We start from the raw sequence: 23,576 nt of genomic DNA, 5'->3' as shown, positions 1-23,576 counted from the left end.
GCGTATGCCGAACCATCGTTTGCCGAAGAGAGTACTGTTTTCCATGCCCAAATCAGAGTGGCGTAAACCGAGAGGTGGCCAACCCTTGACATGGCAGAGGACTATGAAGGAGATCACGAAACGCTTCGGTGTTGTCGGTGCTACTCGCCTTCCAGGATGGGGACAGCGTGCTCATCCCTGTGCCTGATTGGACACACAATAAGACACGGATGCCGACCAATTGCAGTGGCGTTCTTGCTGTCGGCTATATATCCCCATTGACTACGAGAATGTCTGCAGCAGTAAGCAAGTCGGGATGATTGTGATAAGTAAACAGTAAGTAAATTCCCAGTACAAAAATAAACATTAAGTAACAAAAAACGCGACCAAATAAATAGGGATTGTAAACAAGTTAAGAAAAAAACACATGAACGACGATGGTGAGTCTAAACAGGGGAAGTCGAGAGACAGAAGTCGGCCTCGAGTGCCGGAAAAACGTCATCAATTTAGACAAACAAGCCAAAAACTAAATGTTTTGCTTGAAGGTATATCGCGCGATTCGAGGTAGACACACCTATAAATCTTTTGGCGCCACCAAAAAATAGCCTTGAAAGGTACCAAGCTGAATGCATAACCGACATTTTGAAGGGTCCTGTTGCTAATCTCTGAAACACCAATCGGTGGATTTCTATGAGAATTGATCAAACGTAATCGGCACTCGTGTCACATCAAACTCCAAAATATGTCAAATATTACTCGAATGTTAAATAAAGTCAATCGATTTGACTGTTTCCACTTTGGGAAGAACGCTTCTCCCGATGAGTTTGCTTAGCCTTCCGTCATATTTCATCCCGGCCACGGAAGAAAATTGATTTTTAGATATTATTATTTACGTTTGTTGAGTTATACTCATGACCCCACAGATCGTCTTAAAAATACCTGGTTATGCTAATTTTATAGTTTTCTGGGGATACTAAACCTGAGGTTAAATTTGGAAACATACTCTCAGGCAAAGCGAATGGAAGAAAACTTTGATGTTTAAACTGATGTGACGAGTAAATGTAGCACAGTGGAGACCTAAGTCAAAATCCCCCGCTTGTATTGTCCTTCGTCAACACTGCACGTGATGTCACGTGGGTATCACGCGATGTCACGCATCAAAATTTGAAAAACAGCACGCTTGGACTGAGACACAAGGCCGTCTAGATGTAGCATATCGATTATTATGTAAGATGTGCGGTTTAAATTGGTGCACATCATCTTAATTTATCAGCTAATATTATATCAACGTAGATTTAATTTGGTGATCACGTGTGTGGTCAAAAACGACAGCTACAGGATGAGCCGGAAATTCGACCGGGATTGAATAAATCTCGAAAGTTCTGTCATTTATGTTCAGTGGTACATACACTGTCATCTTATTGACTGTTGTGGACTAGAGTCTCCTTAATGCCTTCTTATTAAGACCGTGAACTCTGGTCCGGATAGCCGATTGATAGCCTGGTGTGCTTGACCAAACCAGAAAAAGTCAATGAACGTGTGATCACTGTCGCGTACAAGCGGGTCAAAAAAGTGATGCTAAGAGCACAGCTCATCTGTCAAGGACGAGCGAACAACAACCAATAAAATCAGTCCCAACAAAAAACGGCTATTCCATTGGCTGTCATGTTGTCCCGTTACGTTCGGAGCTGGTTCTCCTAATAGTGAGGATGTCGCCAGATTTAGGGGAAACATGATTGAACATCCGTAGAGTCTGAACCAACGGCAATACCTCGTGATACCACAACCACTTTTTGTGCGCGCGCATTTAAGGCACTAGGTGAAGTGTACTTTTATATAGACGCTACATCGCAGTACAGCGACCGCACTATGTCTCACCATATCAGTCTACCGCTAAAGCGACAGCCCCCGGCAGAATTGAATAACAGATTCAACTAGCCCCCATCTTTTTTGCTGCTGTTTTGTTATCGACACTTGTAGTTGACTGTACTAAACAGAATACAACTATTATAATATGTAGGTCATTCACTATTGAAGGCTGGTAAACGCATATAGGACTTTTTGCATTACACCCGGAAAGGGTTTTGCCCAAGTCACTTGAATCAACTGATAAAAATGAGGTCTCTATCGGTAGATATGTACTCTTGGTCAGTGCTACAGATAGGGTTATAATATATAACAATAACACACAATGCTAATATACAAAATATATCGCGATATCTCGAATATCGTTCCAACTAAAACATGGGGCGGCCTGGTGCAGCACATTCAGTTGTTTACGAACATGGGTTACAGGTTAGTCTTGCAAAACCAAGTTGATTTTTTGCGAACATGGGTTCCAGGTTAGTCTTGCAAAACCAAGTTGATTTGCGAATGCGTGTACTTCGCTTAGATGGACTTATTCACACTGTTTTCCTCTGACAACTTATTTAAAGCTCTTAGCCGCGGATTTGGGTTTACATTGAAACTAATTATCCTATAGTCTCAGACACTATGTCAGTTGCACAAACACCCGGCCCATAGTGAGTCACACATGTTGAACTAAATTCAGTGTGCCTCGCGATGAAATATTTCAACTGTGACCTTTATCAACTCAGCCCACTAATCCTCCCCTTAAATCTATTCCTTCTCATTCACGTCCTGGGTGTCATTGTCCATTAGCTTTCCCAATGACTCATGTAAGACCACCACTGGATTAGGTCCTTCTTTCTGTGTGAGTGAGTGGGCCAACGAACGAGTGATTTCCGTCACCTTGGAGTAACATGTTTACCAGTGCATTGCTACCAGAGAAATTGAATTTTCAGACAGTCCGTCAATCAGTCATACCAGACACGAAAGGAATCAGTCCTTGCGTTCACCTTGAACCATTCTATTCTGTTTATACCATTTCTGGTGGCATGAAATAGCGCAACTCATCGCCCTGGTTGCTTCTTAATGGAAAAGCCGATCTCTATTGGCCTATTCGAAGCGCACAGGATAGAAAAATCATAAACATAAGATTTATTCTCATACAGGAAACTACTCACAAGGTTGCTGAAAACTCTTCGAAAGCCCACGACCGGTTTCGCCCTTCTTGGGGCTCATCAGGTAGGCACAGTCCCCGAGTTTTCGTCAACCTTATGATCTACTTGAACCCAAATTGCACTGTTTTCGAGAAATACACTCATTTGCAAATCAATTTGGCTATCACGGGAGACTCAATTGAATCTCTCGTTTATGATGTCCTCCAGCTGAATGTGCTGCACACAGGCCACCTCATGATTCAGTTGGCACGATATTCAATATAGCATTTGTGGTCTATCACTGAAGCACCCATGCAAAAATCCAGACGCAGTTTTTGGCAGGCGCCAAGCAGCGTGAAAAAAAGAGATTTTTATCGTCTTTTGCCCAGCGGATACAGTTGTGGGTCGGGCCACCTAATTATTGGGTTTTTGGTGATCTCCAGACAAGAAAAATTGCGGTTTCCTCATATACCGTGTGTCTGGTAAGCAGTGATGACCAAACAGCCAGTTACAGCGTGGTTTGTGGCAATGCTGCTCTGTTGAGGGTAGCGCGCTGTGCTCACAAACAGCCGTTAATCCGAAGCGAGTACATAATGGCCCGGGAGTGCAGCCCGAATTGGACAGAGTTGGGATATCATAGTTAACGCCGCTGCGACGATCCAGGATTCTTTTTTCGACTTATTCAATAAGTCAACGGCTTCACTCCTGATCATCTCATTTGCTAACGGCACGAATATCAATAAATGGTACCTTTCAAAGGGTGAGTTCTAACTATGGAAGTAATAACAGGGTTGACAATTTTCAAAGTCTTCTCAAGACGGTTCATGTATGCAGATCGCCTCCTCGTCTGACCTCCCGTAAACGTCGATAAAAGTTCAATAAACGTTCTGGTATAGGAGACTCGTTAGGCACCAGCGGATAAAACGGTTCACTGGCTTGGCTTTCAAATTGTGTGCACGTGTCAGCACGGTTTTCCCCACATTTGCAGAATATCTCGTGTAGGCTACTCATTAACTACACAAAGTATGTGGAACAATCGACAGTGCTTTGCGGAAGCGGGCACAACTTTCCTTCCAACCATAAATGCTTTGCATCTATCCCGAATTGTAGCAGCTCAGGGAAGATCAGCACCAGAACCCTTTCTGTAGCCAGAATTTAGCGGAATGCTTCATCCAAACATGTCAAGTACTACTGAAAAAGGAATGCTGTCGCTTGCTGTCTAGGCCTCTTACAAACTTGAACGATAGTGTTTGATTGGTTCTGTTTGAAAACCGTCGTTGTGAGTCTAAATCTGACTGAGTTACTTAAGCGCGCGTTTCTCGGGCCAACTGCCCAGACTGGACATTTTGCGGCATGTCAAACTTCTTGTGAGCGCCTTGCGAATATCAGCGTATCTCATTGGATCACTCCTTTCCTTTCCTAGAGCTTCATGTGCTTCACACATTCATATGTCCTTTAGCAGTCTACACATGCCAGCTGTCAAATCGACTGCCATTTGCGTCGTGGCTGCACCAACACACGGATGTGCAACCGCATTAGAAAGTCATGTGATTGTGTCGGCTCACCTCCTGATGGTCTTTCATGCTGTGGATTCAGGCGGACTCAGGCGGCACATTTGATTGACAGTTGTGCTGAAGTGACTGGTCTCAAAGAGGTATAAATTGGTGGCCTTGGAGTATAAGTGGTGCAGTTACTTTGTGATAGTTTAGGTCAATAGAAAGTTGACTTATATATATTCGATACTTGCTATCATTTGACCTATTCAAACGGACAATAAAGGTAATCCTGTATTGATGAATCTAGGGTTGTATGTGAAGGTCATTGCTCAGCTGTTAGGCTGCCTGTCTGTAATGTGATACCGATTCAGCAAGTCAGCGATTCTATCTTCACTCAGCGAACGGCCGAACTTTTAGTCAAACTAAGAAAACGATCCAATGAGTAAGCAAGTAAGCAAGTGAGTAAACGAGTAAGTCAGTAGATGAGCGATTACGTAAGTAAGTAAGTAAGTTCAGCGATTCTTCACTCAGCGAACGGCCGAACTTTTAGTCAAACTAAGAAAACGATCCAATGAGTAAGCAAGTAAGCAAGTGAGTAAACGAACGAGTCAGTAGATGAGCGATTACGTAAGTAAGTAAGTAAGTAAGTAAGTAAAGTAAGTAAGTAAGTAAGTAAGTAAAGTAAGTAAGTAAGTAAGTAAGTAAAGTAAGTAAGTAAGTAAGTAAGTAAAGTAAGTAAGTAAGTAAGTAAGTAAAGTAAGTAAGTAAGTAAGTAAGTAAAGTAAGTAAGTAAGTAAGTAAGTAAAGTAAGTAAGTAAGTAAGTAAGTAAAGTAAGTAAGTAAGTAAGTAAGTAAAGTAAGTAAGTAAGTAAGTAAGTAAAGTAAGTAAGTAAGTAAGTAAGTAAGTAAAGTAAGTAAGTAAGTAAGTAAGTAAAGTAAGTAAGTAAGTAAGTAAGTAAAGTAAGTAAGTAAGTAAGTAAGTAAAGTAAGTAAGTAAGTAAGTAAGTAAAGTAAGTAAGTAAGTAAGTAAGTAAAGTAAGTAAGTAAGTAAGTAAGTAAAGTAAGTAAGTAAGTAAGTAAGTAAAGTAAGTAAGTAAGTAAGTAAGTAAAGTAAGTAAGTAAGTAAGTAAGTAAAGTAAGTAAGTAAGTAAGTAAGTAAGTAAAGTAAGTAAGTAAGTAAGTAAGTAAAGTAAGTAAGTAAGTAAGTAAGTAAAGTAAGTAAGTAAGTAAGTAAGTAAAGTAAGTAAGTAAGTAAGTAAGTAAAGTAAGTAAGTAAGTAAGTAAGTAAAGTAAGTAAGTAAGTAAGTAAGTAAAGTAAGTAAGTAAGTAAGTAAGTAAAGTAAGTAAGTAAGTAAGTAAGTAAAGTAAGTAAGTAAGTAAGTAAGTAAAGTAAGTAAGTAAGTAAGTAAGTAAGTAAAGTAAGTAAGTAAGTAAGTAAGTAAAGTAAGTAAGTAAGTAAGTAAGTAAAGTAAGTAAGTAAGTAAGTAAGTAAAGTAAGTAAGTAAGTAAGTAAGTAAAGTAAGTAAGTAAGTAAGTAAGTAAAGTAAGTAAGTAAGTAAGTAAGTAAAGTAAGTAAGTAAGTAAGTAAGTAAAGTAAGTAAGTAAGTAAGTAAGTAAAGTAAGTAAGTAAGTAAGTAAGTAAAGTAAGTAAGTAAGTAAGTAAGTAAGTAAAGTAAGTAAGTAAGTAAGTAAGTAAAGTAAGTAAGTAAGTAAGTAAGTAAAGTAAGTAAGTAAGTAAGTAAGTAAAGTAAGTAAGTAAGTAAGTAAGTAAAGTAAGTAAGTAAGTAAGTAAGTAAAGTAAGTAAGTAAGTAAGTAAGTAAAGTAAGTAAGTAAGTAAGTAAGTAAAGTAAGTAAGTAAGTAAGTAAGTAAAGTAAGTAAGTAAGTAAGTAAGTAAAGTAAGTAAGTAAGTAAGTAAGTAAGTAAAGTAAGTAAGTAAGTAAGTAAGTAAAGTAAGTAAGTAAGTAAGTAAGTAAAGTAAGTAAGTAAGTAAGTAAGTAAAGTAAGTAAGTAAGTAAGTAAGTAAAGTAAGTAAGTAAGTAAGTAAGTAAAGTAAGTAAGTAAGTAAGTAAGTAAAGTAAGTAAGTAAGTAAGTAAGTAAAGTAAGTAAGTAAGTAAGTAAGTAAAGTAAGTAAGTAAGTAAGTAAGTAAAGTAAGTAAGTAAGTAAGTAAGTAAGTAAAGTAAGTAAGTAAGTAAGTAAGTAAAGTAAGTAAGTAAGTAAGTAAGTAAAGTAAGTAAGTAAGTAAGTAAGTAAAGTAAGTAAGTAAGTAAGTAAGTAAAGTAAGTAAGTAAGTAAGTAAGTAAAGTAAGTAAGTAAGTAAGTAAGTAAAGTAAGTAAGTAAGTAAGTAAGTAAAGTAAGTAAGTAAGTAAGTAAGTAAAGTAAGTAAGTAAGTAAGTAAGTAAAGTAAGTAAGTAAGTAAGTAAGTAAGTAAAGTAAGTAAGTAAGTAAGTAAGTAAAGTAAGTAAGTAAGTAAGTAAGTAAAGTAAGTAAGTAAGTAAGTAAGTAAAGTAAGTAAGTAAGTAAGTAAGTAAAGTAAGTAAGTAAGTAAGTAAGTAAAGTAAGTAAGTAAGTAAGTAAGTAAAGTAAGTAAGTAAGTAAGTAAGTAAAGTAAGTAAGTAAGTAAGTAAGTAAAGTAAGTAAGTAAGTAAGTAAGTAAAGTAAGTAAGTAAGTAAGTAAGTAAGTAAAGTAAGTAAGTAAGTAAGTAAGTAAAGTAAGTAAGTAAGTAAGTAAGTAAAGTAAGTAAGTAAGTAAGTAAGTAAAGTAAGTAAGTAAGTAAGTAAGTAAAGTAAGTAAGTAAGTAAGTAAGTAAAGTAAGTAAGTAAGTAAGTAAGTAAAGTAAGTAAGTAAGTAAGTAAGTAAAGTAAGTAAGTAAGTAAGTAAGTAAAGTAAGTAAGTAAGTAAGTAAGTAAAGTAAGTAAGTAAGTAAGTAAGTAAGTAAAGTAAGTAAGTAAGTAAGTAAGTAAAGTAAGTAAGTAAGTAAGTAAGTAAAGTAAGTAAGTAAGTAAGTAAGTAAAGTAAGTAAGTAAGTAAGTAAGTAAAGTAAGTAAGTAAGTAAGTAAGTAAAGTAAGTAAGTAAGTAAGTAAGTAAAGTAAGTAAGTAAGTAAGTAAGTAAAGTAAGTAAGTAAGTAAGTAAGTAAAGTAAGTAAGTAAGTAAGTAAGTAAAGTAAGTAAGTAAGTAAGTAAGTAAGTAAAGTAAGTAAGTAAGTAAGTAAGTAAAGTAAGTAAGTAAGTAAGTAAGTAAAGTAAGTAAGTAAGTAAGTAAGTAAAGTAAGTAAGTAAGTAAGTAAGTAAAGTAAGTAAGTAAGTAAGTAAGTAAAGTAAGTAAGTAAGTAAGTAAGTAAAGTAAGTAAGTAAGTAAGTAAGTAAAGTAAGTAAGTAAGTAAGTAAGTAAAGTAAGTAAGTAAGTAAGTAAGTAAAGTAAGTAAGTAAGTAAGTAAGTAAGTAAAGTAAGTAAGTAAGTAAGTAAGTAAAGTAAGTAAGTAAGTAAGTAAGTAAAGTAAGTAAGTAAGTAAGTAAGTAAAGTAAGTAAGTAAGTAAGTAAGTAAAGTAAGTAAGTAAGTAAGTAAGTAAAGTAAGTAAGTAAGTAAGTAAGTAAAGTAAGTAAGTAAGTAAGTAAGTAAAGTAAGTAAGTAAGTAAGTAAGTAAAGTAAGTAAGTAAGTAAGTAAGTAAAGTAAGTAAGTAAGTAAGTAAGTAAGTAAAGTAAGTAAGTAAGTAAGTAAGTAAAGTAAGTAAGTAAGTAAGTAAGTAAAGTAAGTAAGTAAGTAAGTAAGTAAAGTAAGTAAGTAAGTAAGTAAGTAAAGTAAGTAAGTAAGTAAGTAAGTAAAGTAAGTAAGTAAGTAAGTAAGTAAAGTAAGTAAGTAAGTAAGTAAGTAAAGTAAGTAAGTAAGTAAGTAAGTAAAGTAAGTAAGTAAGTAAGTAAGTAAAGTAAGTAAGTAAGTAAGTAAGTAAGTAAAGTAAGTAAGTAAGTAAGTAAGTAAAGTAAGTAAGTAAGTAAGTAAGTAAAGTAAGTAAGTAAGTAAGTAAGTAAAGTAAGTAAGTAAGTAAGTAAGTAAAGTAAGTAAGTAAGTAAGTAAGTAAAGTAAGTAAGTAAGTAAGTAAGTAAAGTAAGTAAGTAAGTAAGTAAGTAAAGTAAGTAAGTAAGTAAGTAAGTAAAGTAAGTAAGTAAGTAAGTAAGTAAAGTAAGTAAGTAAGTAAGTAAGTAAGTAAAGTAAGTAAGTAAGTAAGTAAGTAAAGTAAGTAAGTAAGTAAGTAAGTAAAGTAAGTAAGTAAGTAAGTAAGTAAAGTAAGTAAGTAAGTAAGTAAGTAAAGTAAGTAAGTAAGTAAGTAAGTAAAGTAAGTAAGTAAGTAAGTAAGTAAAGTAAGTAAGTAAGTAAGTAAGTAAAGTAAGTAAGTAAGTAAGTAAGTAAAGTAAGTAAGTAAGTAAGTAAGTAAAGTAAGTAAGTAAGTAAGTAAGTAAGTAAAGTAAGTAAGTAAGTAAGTAAGTAAAGTAAGTAAGTAAGTAAGTAAGTAAAGTAAGTAAGTAAGTAAGTAAGTAAAGTAAGTAAGTAAGTAAGTAAGTAAAGTAAGTAAGTAAGTAAGTAAGTAAAGTAAGTAAGTAAGTAAGTAAGTAAAGTAAGTAAGTAAGTAAGTAAGTAAAGTAAGTAAGTAAGTAAGTAAGTAAAGTAAGTAAGTAAGTAAGTAAGTAAAGTAAGTAAGTAAGTAAGTAAGTAAGTAAAGTAAGTAAGTAAGTAAGTAAGTAAAGTAAGTAAGTAAGTAAGTAAGTAAAGTAAGTAAGTAAGTAAGTAAGTAAAGTAAGTAAGTAAGTAAGTAAGTAAAGTAAGTAAGTAAGTAAGTAAGTAAAGTAAGTAAGTAAGTAAGTAAGTAAAGTAAGTAAGTAAGTAAGTAAGTAAAGTAAGTAAGTAAGTAAGTAAGTAAAGTAAGTAAGTAAGTAAGTAAGTAAAGTAAGTAAGTAAGTAAGTAAGTAAGTAAAGTAAGTAAGTAAGTAAGTAAGTAAAGTAAGTAAGTAAGTAAGTAAGTAAAGTAAGTAAGTAAGTAAGTAAGTAAAGTAAGTAAGTAAGTAAGTAAGTAAAGTAAGTAAGTAAGTAAGTAAGTAAAGTAAGTAAGTAAGTAAGTAAGTAAAGTAAGTAAGTAAGTAAGTAAGTAAAGTAAGTAAGTAAGTAAGTAAGTAAAGTAAGTAAGTAAGTAAGTAAGTAAAGTAAGTAAGTAAGTAAGTAAGTAAGTAAAGTAAGTAAGTAAGTAAGTAAGTAAAGTAAGTAAGTAAGTAAGTAAGTAAAGTAAGTAAGTAAGTAAGTAAGTAAAGTAAGTAAGTAAGTAAGTAAGTAAAGTAAGTAAGTAAGTAAGTAAGTAAAGTAAGTAAGTAAGTAAGTAAGTAAAGTAAGTAAGTAAGTAAGTAAGTAAAGTAAGTAAGTAAGTAAGTAAGTAAAGTAAGTAAGTAAGTAAGTAAGTAAAGTAAGTAAGTAAGTAAGTAAGTAAGTAAAGTAAGTAAGTAAGTAAGTAAGTAAAGTAAGTAAGTAAGTAAGTAAGTAAAGTAAGTAAGTAAGTAAGTAAGTAAAGTAAGTAAGTAAGTAAGTAAGTAAAGTAAGTAAGTAAGTAAGTAAGTAAAGTAAGTAAGTAAGTAAGTAAGTAAAGTAAGTAAGTAAGTAAGTAAGTAAAGTAAGTAAGTAAGTAAGTAAGTAAAGTAAGTAAGTAAGTAAGTAAGTAAAGTAAGTAAGTAAGTAAGTAAGTAAGTAAAGTAAGTAAGTAAGTAAGTAAGTAAAGTAAGTAAGTAAGTAAGTAAGTAAAGTAAGTAAGTAAGTAAGTAAGTAAAGTAAGTAAGTAAGTAAGTAAGTAAAGTAAGTAAGTAAGTAAGTAAGTAAAGTAAGTAAGTAAGTAAGTAAGTAAAGTAAGTAAGTAAGTAAGTAAGTAAAGTAAGTAAGTAAGTAAGTAAGTAAAGTAAGTAAGTAAGTAAGTAAGTAAAGTAAGTAAGTAAGTAAGTAAGTAAGTAAAGTAAGTAAGTAAGTAAGTAAGTAAAGTAAGTAAGTAAGTAAGTAAGTAAAGTAAGTAAGTAAGTAAGTAAGTAAAGTAAGTAAGTAAGTAAGTAAGTAAAGTAAGTAAGTAAGTAAGTAAGTAAAGTAAGTAAGTAAGTAAGTAAGTAAAGTAAGTAAGTAAGTAAGTAAGTAAAGTAAGTAAGTAAGTAAGTAAGTAAAGTAAGTAAGTAAGTAAGTAAGTAAAGTAAGTAAGTAAGTAAGTAAGTAAGTAAAGTAAGTAAGTAAGTAAGTAAGTAAAGTAAGTAAGTAAGTAAGTAAGTAAAGTAAGTAAGTAAGTAAGTAAGTAAAGTAAGTAAGTAAGTAAGTAAGTAAAGTAAGTAAGTAAGTAAGTAAGTAAAGTAAGTAAGTAAGTAAGTAAGTAAAGTAAGTAAGTAAGTAAGTAAGTAAAGTAAGTAAGTAAGTAAGTAAGTAAAGTAAGTAAGTAAGTAAGTAAGTAAAGTAAGTAAGTAAGTAAGTAAGTAAGTAAAGTAAGTAAGTAAGTAAGTAAGTAAAGTAAGTAAGTAAGTAAGTAAGTAAAGTAAGTAAGTAAGTAAGTAAGTAAAGTAAGTAAGTAAGTAAGTAAGTAAAGTAAGTAAGTAAGTAAGTAAGTAAAGTAAGTAAGTAAGTAAGTAAGTAAAGTAAGTAAGTAAGTAAGTAAGTAAAGTAAGTAAGTAAGTAAGTAAGTAAAGTAAGTAAGTAAGTAAGTAAGTAAAGTAAGTAAGTAAGTAAGTAAGTAAGTAAAGTAAGTAAGTAAGTAAGTAAGTAAAGTAAGTAAGTAAGTAAGTAAGTAAAGTAAGTAAGTAAGTAAGTAAGTAAAGTAAGTAAGTAAGTAAGTAAGTAAAGTAAGTAAGTAAGTAAGTAAGTAAAGTAAGTAAGTAAGTAAGTAAGTAAAGTAAGTAAGTAAGTAAGTAAGTAAAGTAAGTAAGTAAGTAAGTAAGTAAAGTAAGTAAGTAAGTAAGTAAGTAAAGTAAGTAAGTAAGTAAGTAAGTAAGTAAAGTAAGTAAGTAAGTAAGTAAGTAAAGTAAGTAAGTAAGTAAGTAAGTAAAGTAAGTAAGTAAGTAAGTAAGTAAAGTAAGTAAGTAAGTAAGTAAGTAAAGTAAGTAAGTAAGTAAGTAAGTAAAGTAAGTAAGTAAGTAAGTAAGTAAAGTAAGTAAGTAAGTAAGTAAGTAAAGTAAGTAAGTAAGTAAGTAAGTAAAGTAAGTAAGTAAGTAAGTAAGTAAAGTAAGTAAGTAAGTAAGTAAGTAAGTAAAGTAAGTAAGTAAGTAAGTAAGTAAAGTAAGTAAGTAAGTAAGTAAGTAAAGTAAGGTGTAGCCAGCGGAATCTCTGCAGCACTGAACCCCGACCACCACGTCAAGGTGGCAGCTTTAGGTCGGGAGAAGCAGAAGTATGGTGCTGGTGAATATGCCCTGGCCATAATCTCAGCCCTACATGCCATCGGTTGTTATGTCGACTTCTTGGTTCACCAACCGATGATCATCTATTATCGAGGGATCTGCTTTCCTTAATCCGCTAAGGCTGTTATTGGACTGGGACTTCCTAAGGTCACAGTCAGTGACTTGTGTTTGCTTGCCATTGTGGGCTCTCTGCGTACTTATGACACCTTTATGCGTGGCACATGGCATTGAAGGTACATCTTTTCCATTTAATCTCACACCAGACCCAGTATGACGGGCACTTTGTGCCTGAAGTGTGAGTCTTGACTGTGCCTACCGTGCCTTGAAGAGCATTCACCATTGTTTGTACTTTCTTCGGTTGTTGGTCTTTAGACGCGTGTTTCCATACCAAAATCTTTACATACTTTGGGATTCATCTCATCAGACTGGAACTTTTCTTGGCATGATTTCGAATGAGACGTTTCTCTCTTTTCACCCATATTCTCCTGTTACTCTTCCGCATTCATCGCTTGCATTCACTTTTTATGTTTGTGACCATGCTTTTCAAAAATAAATGATAATAAGTAAGTAAGCAAATAAGTGAATAAGTTAGTAAATAAGTGAGTAGGTAAGCGAGTTAGTGAGTTAGACAAGTAAATAAGTGAATAGGTCAGTAAATAATTAAGTAGGTAAGCGAGTACGTGAGTAAGTAATTAAACAAGCTTAGTGAATGTTGGTGAGTTTCAAGTATCGGAATGGTTGAAACCTCCGGAAAAACAGCTGGTTGCAACAAGTTTGAGTGAAAATTATCTAACAAAAACTCATCGTTAAATGGACAACTGCGAATTTTAGGTGTTAATACAAGATGGCCAACTGTGTGTTTCTGGCAAATAGGGCCACATTTCGACCATCTGCCGACATACATGAGCGTTACTCTCAAGGTCGTACGCAGCTTGACAAAAGCGGATATCTGGCGTGAAACCAGAAAACGTAAAAACGAGAATTGGTGCGTATCTCTAGTACATCCGATCATTCAGTTCCACCGCGCTTTGTGAATAAATGCACCTTCAACAGAGTAGCTGTTGAAACAAGATATATCGCAAGGTTGCTGAAAATTCATCGACAGCCCACGACAGGTCTCGCCCATCTTGGGGCTCACCAGGTAGGCGCGGTCTTGAATATCGTACCAGCTGAAACATGAGGCGACCTGTTTGAAGCACATTAAGTTGGAGAACATCATAAATTGGAGATTCACTCGAGACACCCGTGAAAACCAGATTGAGTTGCAAATTAGTGTAACTGTCCAATCGGTACACCTTGGGTTCAAGTGGAACATAAGGTTGACGGAAACTCGGGAACTGCTCCTACCCGAAGAGTCCCAAGAAGGGCAAAACCGGTCGTGGGCTGTCAATGAGTTTTCAGCAACCTTGTGAGTAGTTTCCATTATGAAAATATACTGCGACATCTCGAATATCGTGCCAACTAAAACATGAGCCTACCTGCGCGTAGCATATTCAGTTGATTAACATTATAAACGAGAGATTCACTTGAGTCTCCCGTGAAAACAAAATTGATTTGCAAATTAGTGCATTTGTCATAGAGTAGTTGTTAGTTTATGCCAACAGCTTGAGATTTACGGTAATACTAAAGAGTAGTAAAACAGTAAAACGACAATTCACCAATGTAAAGTCCGTATTTTTGAAATATTATTGGTGAGATAACTAATATCAATCACCCTTTTGAATAGGAGAAGGATGTTAAAGGTGGTCTCTTAGGAAGGCTCCTTGATTTGGGGTATTGGAAGGACCCAAAGACAATGCACCGGGTGGTGAAAAATTGGCGCAACAACTAGAGAAGCCTTCCAGGAGTCGTTCTCATCATCAAAATATTCAGTGGCTTTCAAATGAGCTCGCTTCCAGGTATCAATATAGTACAACCCCTAGAGAACATTACTGATTTTAAGCAAAAATTTGGTGTGGCTTGACAGCAAACCGCTTAACATATCCAGTGGCCTGGACAACGCCTATTGTTGTCATTTTAGCAGCTATTTGTTTCCAAGGGCCAGCAATTTCATATTTTAAATTGAAAAACGCTTATGTATCTGTCCAAAACCTTAGCTTGGTTGCTATTTGTCAATCAACTCCCATGACAAGTCAAGGTCATTTGAAGGCCACAACTAACAACAGAAAATTTAAGGATTCGCGTCCCAAATGTATTTTAGCCACACGGTGCCAGGAAAGAGACGCATCTGTGATCCCTTTTAGTTAAAGCATTAACCTATTGTTTTCGGTCTCTCAACAGGTGATCGTAGCATGCGAGGTCAACACTGGCTGCAACGAGCTCGCAGGGGATTTGTGCATCACCGGAGACAGAAAACGACCCGTCAGCTTAAATAGTTTGGGACGTACTGCGCACAGCAAACCAATATCTACCAAAAAAAACAATGAGGAGAGAAGGTTAAATGAATCCGACCGCCCCCAAATTGAGTACTTGGAGATTTCAGAATTTGAAACAGCATGCTTGAATTGAGACACAAGGCCGTCTAGATGTGGCATTTCGATTATTATGTAAAATGTGCGGTTTAAATTGGTACACATCATCTTAATTTATCAGCTAATATTATATCAACGTAGATTTAATTTGGTGATCACGTGTGTGGTCAAAAACGACAGCTACAGAATGACCCGGAATTCAACCGTGACTGGAAGAATCATGAAAATTCTGTTCAGTGGTACACACTGTCTTCCTGATGACTGTTGTGGACCACAGCCTCTTTAATGCCTTCTCATTACCGTGAACCCCGGTCTGAATAGCCGATTGATAGCCTGGTGCGCTTAGCCAAACCAGAAAAGTCAACGAACGTGCGAGCCAGCTGCTCCATTGATCACTGTCGCGTACAAGCGGGACAAAATAGTGATACTTAGAGCACAGCTCATCTGTCAAGGGCGAGTGGAGAACAACCAATGAAATCTGTCTCAACGAAAACGGTTATTCCATTGGCTGTTACGTAGTCTCGTTACATTCGGAGCTGTTTCTCCTAATAATGACGATGTCGCCAGATTTAGAGGAAGCACGATTAACCATCCGTAGAGCCTGAACCAATGGCAATGCCTCGTGATACCAGAACCACTTTTTGTGCACAACAAACCAAGATCTATTAAAACCTGTGAGGCGACAAGTTGAAATGAATCCGGCCGCCCCCAAACGGAGGATTTACGTGACCCTGAATAGTTCTCAAGTCCCACATGTAACCGGTGTCTAATCTGACCTTGCTTTCCAACGAGATTGCCAGGCTACTATACGTCTTTCAGGTATGTCAGTTTGGATGCCAAATTCGTTGCGTTCCTAGATTCTTACGTCGACATAATGCTCAATTTTTTTCAGTTTAGTGTGCTTGAACATTCCTCTCATGGATATCCGGCTTTTGAGCCTCTGTTTCCCGAATGTCGCAACTATTGATGCCGGCGTTGAATTTAGCTGAACTAGTATACAAGGTGACATGAAATCAAACCAATAAACGGTGCACACCCATTGTAAAAAATACATCATAATCACCCTGTTTTTTTTTCAAAAACGTCAAGTGGATGGCACTACAGGATCTGAAGCTGGATCTTATTCTCTGAAGCATACGAGGTCGTGTATCTGACGTTCGTTGAGCTCTTTCAGCTAACCTTTAGAGCCTGTAGGTGTATGCGTTCGCCTTTCATAGGTGTCACCCCAAGGTGCCACTCAGACTGTCCAGCGCGCTTTTTGCTTCATTTTTCGACGATGCTACCTCTCCAGAAACGGAAAAATCTTATAAACTTTGGAAGATATCTTTCAATGGTGGCCCTTCTTCGACAGTCCCTGAAAGAGATAATATTACACCCATAAAAGGGCACCTGAGAACTGGAAATCTGAAGGAATACTTAAGACCCGTCAGAGGAATTACTGTGAGTAACTCTAACGTGACAGGAAACTTCGTGTAGCGGATAACGTAAAGAGATTCTGGTATTGGCAATACCTGTCTCCATATTTTGCACGGGTTGTTCATCTTACTTCGTCAAGAAACTAGCTGAAAATGTGCGGTATACTTGTTGGGCTCGACGTGTAATTCCAAAAGCCTTTGCATGTTGAGGTCATTGCAGCCATCTGGTGGCAAGACATACGCGTTTGCATGAGGTGTCAGAAAACTGGACAGAATTGAGATGCAGACGGGTGGATGTAGACACAACTTATATCATTCCATCATCCCGCTTAAGAAATTCTTTTGTAACCCCATCGAACGTTCTAAGCAAGCTGGGTGTACTCAGCGGAAATTGAGCGTGACAATACTACTGAGCAATAGAGTGACTATTTGTGTCACGTGACTTTGCTACCTCCTCATGACAGACAAACTTTTGTCTACGTGACTGACCACTACTGACTGACTGTCAGTTTCCTCAAGTCTAGGCAGAAGCAGACGAGATGCCGCGTTTGGGTTCTAACCACGAACTTTCCGATTGATAAATTCGAATCTTAATCACCTAATTTATTGAATTACCACTCACTTTAAGTAAAATTGTTAACTTCACATTGCAGGAGTTCTCTTGACATCAGCATAGCGAAGCTCACAAACGAAAATTTTGATTTAGCCTGGGCTTCCGCACACAGATAAATCCAACATAACATGGAGGTAACTTCCATTTTTTCGATTCTACAAACCTCAGTATGTAGACATCATTTTCATTGCTTCCGTTGACAGGTTTAAAGAAACCGAACCAAGGGAATTCGTCTCCGGACAAAAGGTCAACATACATATATATGTTTGTAATGCACTACTCATAAGGTTGCTGAAAACTCCTCGACAGCCTCCTCAACAACCTTATGAGTAGTGTGGTACAAATATATGTGTCGCGATATCTCGAATATCGTAGCGACTGAAACATGAGGTAGCCTGGTGCAGCACATTCAGCTGTATGGAAAAATCACAAACGAGGGATCCAATTGGGTTCCAGGTGAGTTTCTTGAAAACCGAATTTGTATGGAAATGAGTGTACTTCGCCAGTCATCATACATATTTCTGAAGAATATATGTTTTAATGCACTACTCATAAGGTTGCTGAAAACTCCTCGACAGCCTCCTCAACAACCTTATGAGTAGTGTGGTACAAATATATGTGTCGCGATATCTCGAATATCGTAGCGACTGAAACATGAGGTAGCCTGGTGCAGCACATTCAGCTGTATGGAAAAATCACAAACGAGGGATCCAATTGGGTTCCAGGTGAGTTTCTTGAAAACCGAATTTGTATGGAAATGAGTGTACTTCGCCAGTCATCATACATATTTCTGAAGATGTCATCCGCTACCGGTGCAGTCCTTACAATGATTCACCAAGCCCACCATAGAGGATCAGTCTGATGAAAAGTTAATGAGGACAACACAAAATTTTGTTGGTAAATACTTTGACTAGACAAAGAGCAGATATGAAATCATAACCAGACTCGACTCGACTGTGGCACAAATTCAGTCTCTTACCAGTGCGATTTGAACACACATTCTGGGGAGTGGCTTGACTGAAATCTTACGATTATCCGAGGTTTGGATTTCATCGTTCGAGGTCACGGTGAATACCGACAAAACAGCTGACCACGGTGTCGTTCGACTTGTGTTGTGCAGGTAGTCACATGTCTGGTGAGCATCGCGTGAGCCTGTTCCATCGCACAGAACCTGGGGATGAAACTATGATGGATCGATGGCTACCGGAATAGGAAATGAAGTTGAAGAAAAAAGAAAATTATGCTACAAATGTGTCGTCCCAGAAATGTTTCATACACTTCAGTTATTGGACCAAAAGTGTACTACTGATTTTGAGAGTAGTTTGTTGGATTTTATCAATATGGATTCCCTATATGCTGTTTCATCGAGGTTCAAATTCGTATGAACCTACTTCAGTTGAGACGTTGGCTGGTTGGGAGTGGATTGGTTCTCCTGTTAAAACAAAGTTGAGTAAAATTTAAGTGTACAGATAGGACAGAAAATCGGGAGCCTACCTACCTACCTATCTGATGACTTCCAAGAGGGGTGAAAACGATCAATTTGACGAGATTTCGGAAACTAGGCTGTTTTATTTTGATCACTTTTGCCACGGCGTTTTCTCCGATGATACTAAAAGATGCCCTACAGGTCGGAATGTAAAGGTACTGTCAGGACGCGCCCAGACAGAAAAAAGCACGTGCAGAGAGTGACGCATCCCCAAGCTCACCATTGGTTCGACACTTCCGGAAATTAGGTGAGTTGGCGGCTCGCACCAAACACGGCTTAGCAACATAGGACCAGCGTAGTGGGCCTGAGACTGTTCACGACCGGAACAGCGCCATGGGCTGGCTGTACGGAGCGAACAAGTGAACGACCATATTTGGCTACTTAGTCATCCTATAAATTACGCAGACGCTCTGTATGTTTTGTCCTGGCAACACAACCGTGTCCCCAGTTCTCTGTCTTCTCCCTATCGCGTAGTCTGGCAGGCTCAGTGCAGGCGTAACCCATAGACGGCCACTCACGATACAACACGTACTTGGATTACTGGAAAATTCCACCAGTCTGTGATTGGGTAGGGAACTCGTGCGAAGTATTTAGCCGGGTTGTGGGGTTTATGTGGCTACTTCAGTGAAAGTCTTTTGATACCTTGTAGTTGCTGCTTCGGTGTGTCAGAGAGTTTGCGCGTGTGTGTGTCCGTTCGTCGTTCCACCATCGATCTGACATGTGACTTGAGTGGCTGATTGGATGTGTGTCCGATTGGTTGGCTCGCGTGAGCGCTGTGGGTTGACTGGATGCTTGCCTGCCACGAAAGCGGACCAGTTTGGCCGCGTGTACCCAACACACCCGTGTCCGTGCTTACGCGTTCTTCTGACTTACTGTGAATTACAATATACCTCATCACCAAATGGAAATGATGACTCTTCTTGTGCGTCAAATAAACTCACAAACGGTATTTTATCGATCGTTCAGAATTGGCTAACCGGGCCCCACCTAACCAAATCATTTCCACACGGCTATGTCAAAAGCCTGCCATTGTTGTCACTATTGATTTTCACTGTGTTAGTGATCCAACAATTCACTCACGCAGCATTACGTAACAAACTTTGATAAGTGTGTGTAGAAAACCTAAGCAGTTCCAAACGTTCTAGAGGATGGAATGTCTGTTGAGTGGTGTTTCCGAAAGTTTCAAGTTCCAAAAACCATCTTTTACAAACAATTTTCTACTGAAGTTTTTATCTTGATATTTCATACTATACCGAAAGTTCTCATGTCAATTTTTGTGATACCCAGGTTCCGACAGCCAGGTAGATGCGTTTTATTGAGGCATCAGCCGGGAAATATTTGTGTTACAAACTCGTCTGCTGCATTAAGTGTTTTGGGTGTGAATTGCTTTCGGGTTTTAGTTGGCCTATCGTCTCAGGGACGCTTCGGAGATATTTTGGATTTTTATAGATCTGACTGTAGCATGATTGCATTGGCGCATCGTTTTCGTGTACTCGTGTGATTCCGAATAGGGCTGTGCGACACGAGGAAGGGTCACACTGTTATTGAATGAAGCACATTTAGGAAACCTGTTCGTATTTGGAGGTACAGTAACAGAGGGCCCTCATTGGATCAGCCACGGAAACCACACCACCACAAATGTATTCATTTTTTAATTAATTAATTTAATTAATGGTTAAATTAAACCAAAAAAAGCAGAAAAAGCTATCGCGGTACTCAGCAACCATCAGCCGGTTTATGGCAACCCAAAATACCCCAACGAGTCTTGCGAATGCGAACGAGTCGACGGCAGACTTTTAGAATCTACGTTTTTCCCATACGGCAACTCGCTGAGCAGGAGTATATAGTCAGAAAAGCCTATTTAGCTTCTCTTGAAAGATTAGCCTACCTACAGGAAACCATTCGGCTATCATGATATCAGTAAAGCACCGAATAACTCCGGGCTAACGCGTCATTCCTCCATAAATATTGTAGGGAGCATTTAGGTCTAAACAAACTAGGCGAAGACGGATGTCGCCGCCAGAAAAGTACTGATTTGTAGACTGCCGTCAATCCGTTCTGCACCGAGGAGTAAAGTACTACACTTAGTACGCTGGTTTGGATATAAACAGACATGTTCAAGACGGTGAATCCGACTCCTGGGTAGATCGACCGACAGAACGTGGATTATTGATCACGTGATTGGTGGTGTACAGGGCGCCACATGAGACGCTGGCGTTGCGGCACGAACTCCATAGATGCCACGGAAGAACTGTAAGCCTTTCATGTCTCATGTTAATGTCAGCGTTTGCTGAGTTTTCAGATATCCTATTATTGAAATATAGGCTAGTAGGCTACATAAAATAGTAGAAAGACCGGTTATGTGCGTTTTGAAAAGTGCCTTTGTTTCAATGGACCTAACAACTTTACATCATTTTTCCACAGAGTAGACAACCCCGGTTTGTTTCTACTTTGGGGTGATTTTATGAATCGGTTAGGTCGTAGTACATGTGTAAGTACTTGATAAGGAGAGTATCGTATCGATGCTTCAGCGGAAATATCTTGTCGTGCGACTTCTAGGTCTCCGTGAGTAGCGTAATCTGGGAAGCTGAATCCAAGGAACTCCCTCGTTTTGTGACGGTTCACTCCAATTGAATGTGATACACCGGACCGCCTTGGACTTCAGTTGGTAAGATATTGAAGATACCGCAACACGTTTTCGTTTAGACGTTACGGACTACTCACAAGGTTGCTGAAATTTCCGATAGCCCATAACTGGTCTCGCCTTCCTTCATGGTCAGCTAATACGCGCATCCCTTGAAACGGACTGTCATAAATAAGAGATTCAGTTGGATTAAGGTGAGTGTTCTGTGAAAACCGAGCTCATATATGAATGCGAGTATTTGTCCAAACCTGTCCACTTTGGGTTCAAGTAGAACACAAGGTTGGCAGATAGCCGACAGATCGCGCCTACCTGATGAGCCCAGTAAACACGAAACCGATCTTGGGCTTTTGAATAGTTTTCACTAATCCTATGAGTAGTATGGTATGCCCTTCCCGCATAGCCTACCAGGGAATTACCCAGAGGAAGATCGATGGCCCACATTGGCCCATTTCAGGGAAGATCTTTTAGCGTTAACTCAACTATTGCTTGGTCAATGATCTTTTTCAACTCAGAGAATTTGAATTGTCCGCGAATGTCTAGACAGGATTTATTGATCGGCACGGATTTTTACCGAAATCTAGCCAATGAGCGCTCTGTTTCTCCTGTTTCTCCTGAACAGTGACAGAAATTCACCGAAAAATTCTCCTTCCATAGAATTCGTGAAACCGAAGCCAATCTAGTCTCGACTGTGTGTTCGTTAAAAGCATAAATCCACACAGGCCCAAGATCCCTGTGATTACAACTAAGTGTTGGGAAACTCGAATTCCTTCCAAAATGAAGTAAGACCGGGGAACAATTTTCAGATGCAAGTCTAAAGCAATGCATCAGCAAGATTAAGTGCATCATACTGTGGACTACAGACAGTTTCCTGTGACGAGAAAATACAACTACGCTACTAGTGTAGCAGCGCATACTACTAATGAGGCATGCGAGTAGTATGTGGATTCCTCGTAATTCAGCCTCATGTTTAATGGAAGGTGAGGTATATTATGGGAATCGGAGAACTGCTTCGTAGCGTTCGCTTACAATTGTGTGATAGTTTTGATCGATCTAGATGTTCAACCCGACAGAAACGTATACTGTTATATGCATTCTACCTTACGTCAAGAGCATGAGTGAAATCACAGCCCGAGTGCCAAAGTGCGGTGTGCGAAAGTGATAAACTTTATACCTTATGCAGTAACTCTGAAACCCTTTGTTTGGTACGCAGTGGGACTAAGATGTGTACGCGAAAAAAAACAACATTAAGCGGTCATCCAAGGATAAGACCTTCTTTATCTTTGATCACTTTATGTCCAAAAAGGGTGCGCGGAGGTACAACACGCGGAGCGGAAGCATGACATTCTGCGACGGATTCGATCAAGTGAAGACGTTGAACTGTATTTATCTTATACAACAATACGAGAAACGAGCCACTGTATCATCTTGAAGACTCGAGAAGAGCCGCAATTGAATTGTTCGAATATTTTCATAGTTTCAACAAGAACACAGCGTGACAAAGTTAGTGCTCTCAGGATCCCGTTGTGAGATTAGTACGTAATTAACTTTTGTCGACAAATTAAAATCGGAGTAGTACGGACAACTATTTACCAGGGTAACTCAAGTTTCCGCTGACTGGATGCTGGAAAGTGGTTTAGAGGGCTGCCGATCGATTGGATCGACCGATTCGTGTCACATGACCAAGACATCTTTAGAATTAGTGGGAATCATTTTTGATAGCAAAAAATTGAATTTTGTGGTTTTTAGTTAGGTTACGCCCTCCTTGAGGCTCATCAGGTAGGTGAAGTCCCTGAGTCGTTGGCTGTCGAAGTAGTTTCAGCAACCTTATGAGTAGTATATTACGTTCACCATGCACCTATCGCGATATCTCGAAAATCGCATCCACTGAAATATCAGGCAGCCTGGTGCAGGCAAGTCTCCCGTAAAACCAAATTGGCTTTCATATGTGTGTATCTTGCCAAAATGATACTATCTTTAAACCCATACGACGCAACTGTGCTCACCCCTTTAACGAACTGACTTTGAGTGGAAACGTTCAGCTGTGCGGTGCGATCAGAATGCACACAGTCAGCTGGTTGAGTTGATCTGCCGAATCTTACGCTTCGATGACATTCTTCTGATAAAAGTTACTAAATTTGACAGCACGTTTTACTACTAGCCCAATGCAATAACATAAACTGAGTGACGCGTTCCAATCAACTACATGATTAGATAGTTACTAAACTCAAAGTGCAAAGGCCTCCCAAATTCAAGTCTTTTTCGATGGTTGGGCACGCTTTTATTTTCCGTGAGGGATTCCACAAGGAATTCTAGAAAGTTTGTGTAATACCCGACAATATACAATCAGAAGAATCCTGAAAAGTTATGCGAAGAAATCGAACCAATGAATCAATGGACAGAGTAGCCAAGGACTGAAAGTTATCGGGGGAATAGGAGATTGGTCACATCATAGTAATACGACTAAAACTTGAGTGTATAATGACCCTAACCGTTTTGGAGTACCGAGTTTCCGCTGAACACAGGAGGTATTAAGCAACCTCTTATGGATTGTTTGTGGTGGGAAGGAGGGCAAGGCTTGAGACGAGTTTAGGGACATTAGCAAAGTGGATGTCAGTGACATTGGACGGACACTCAACGTTTGGGATGGGAACCCACCAGTCATTGCAGAAAATAAAATATAAAACCTCAGTACGTCTCATGAATAGTTGTTACGAGTATGATGACGAATGAAAATACTGTTTCGCTTGAAGGTATCAAGAAGAATCCCAAGGTCATGTGGAAAGTGTTCAACCTTACTTGAAAGGGAATAACTTGTTTATGGCTTCAGTGTAACCGCTTTATTTTTGACGTCCCTTCTCTTTCTTATTACTATCTATTATTGCTACAGTCATTGTAGTGTTCAACTTGAAAGGGAATAACTTGTTTATGGCTTCAGTGTAACCGCTTTATTTTTGACGTCCCTTCTCTTTCTTATTACTATCTATTCTATTAACAGTCATTGTTATTATAAGTTTCCTCCGTCAACTCAAACTTGCGGACATGTTGAACCATCCTATATATATATAT

The 23,576-nt window shown here is 37.6% G+C and overlaps 2 protein-coding genes across 2 annotated transcripts in view; one reads left to right on the top strand and one right to left on the bottom strand.

Annotated features, from left to right (window-relative positions):
* Nucleotides 1–3,724: 3,724 nt before the first annotated feature.
* On the top strand, nt 3,725–11,992 carry T265_05463 (hypothetical protein; the record flags this gene model as incomplete). Its single annotated transcript, XM_009170474.1, has 2 exons — nt 3,725–3,741; nt 11,803–11,992. 2 exons carry the CDS (start codon nt 3,725–3,727, stop codon nt 11,990–11,992), a joined length of 207 nt encoding a protein of 68 aa, XP_009168738.1.
* A 1,350-nt stretch (nt 11,993–13,342) lies between these two features.
* Nucleotides 13,343–23,576, bottom strand: part of T265_05462 (hypothetical protein) — a gene marked incomplete at both ends in the record, with an annotated part of 16,160 nt that continues 5,926 nt past the window's right edge. The window contains 3 exons of the mRNA XM_009170473.1: nt 13,343–13,406; nt 16,927–17,062; nt 20,724–20,819. Coding sequence (XP_009168737.1) covers nt 13,343–13,406; nt 16,927–17,062; nt 20,724–20,819 — 296 coding nt within the window. The remainder of the gene's footprint in view (nt 13,407–16,926; nt 17,063–20,723; nt 20,820–23,576) is intronic.

Source organism: Opisthorchis viverrini (assembly GCF_000715545.1).
Source record: "Opisthorchis viverrini unplaced genomic scaffold opera_v5_105, whole genome shotgun sequence".
NCBI lineage: Eukaryota > Metazoa > Platyhelminthes > Trematoda > Opisthorchiida > Opisthorchiidae > Opisthorchis > Opisthorchis viverrini.
Note: the sequence above shows the minus strand (reverse complement) of the source record. Positions and strands in the feature narration are given on the sequence as shown.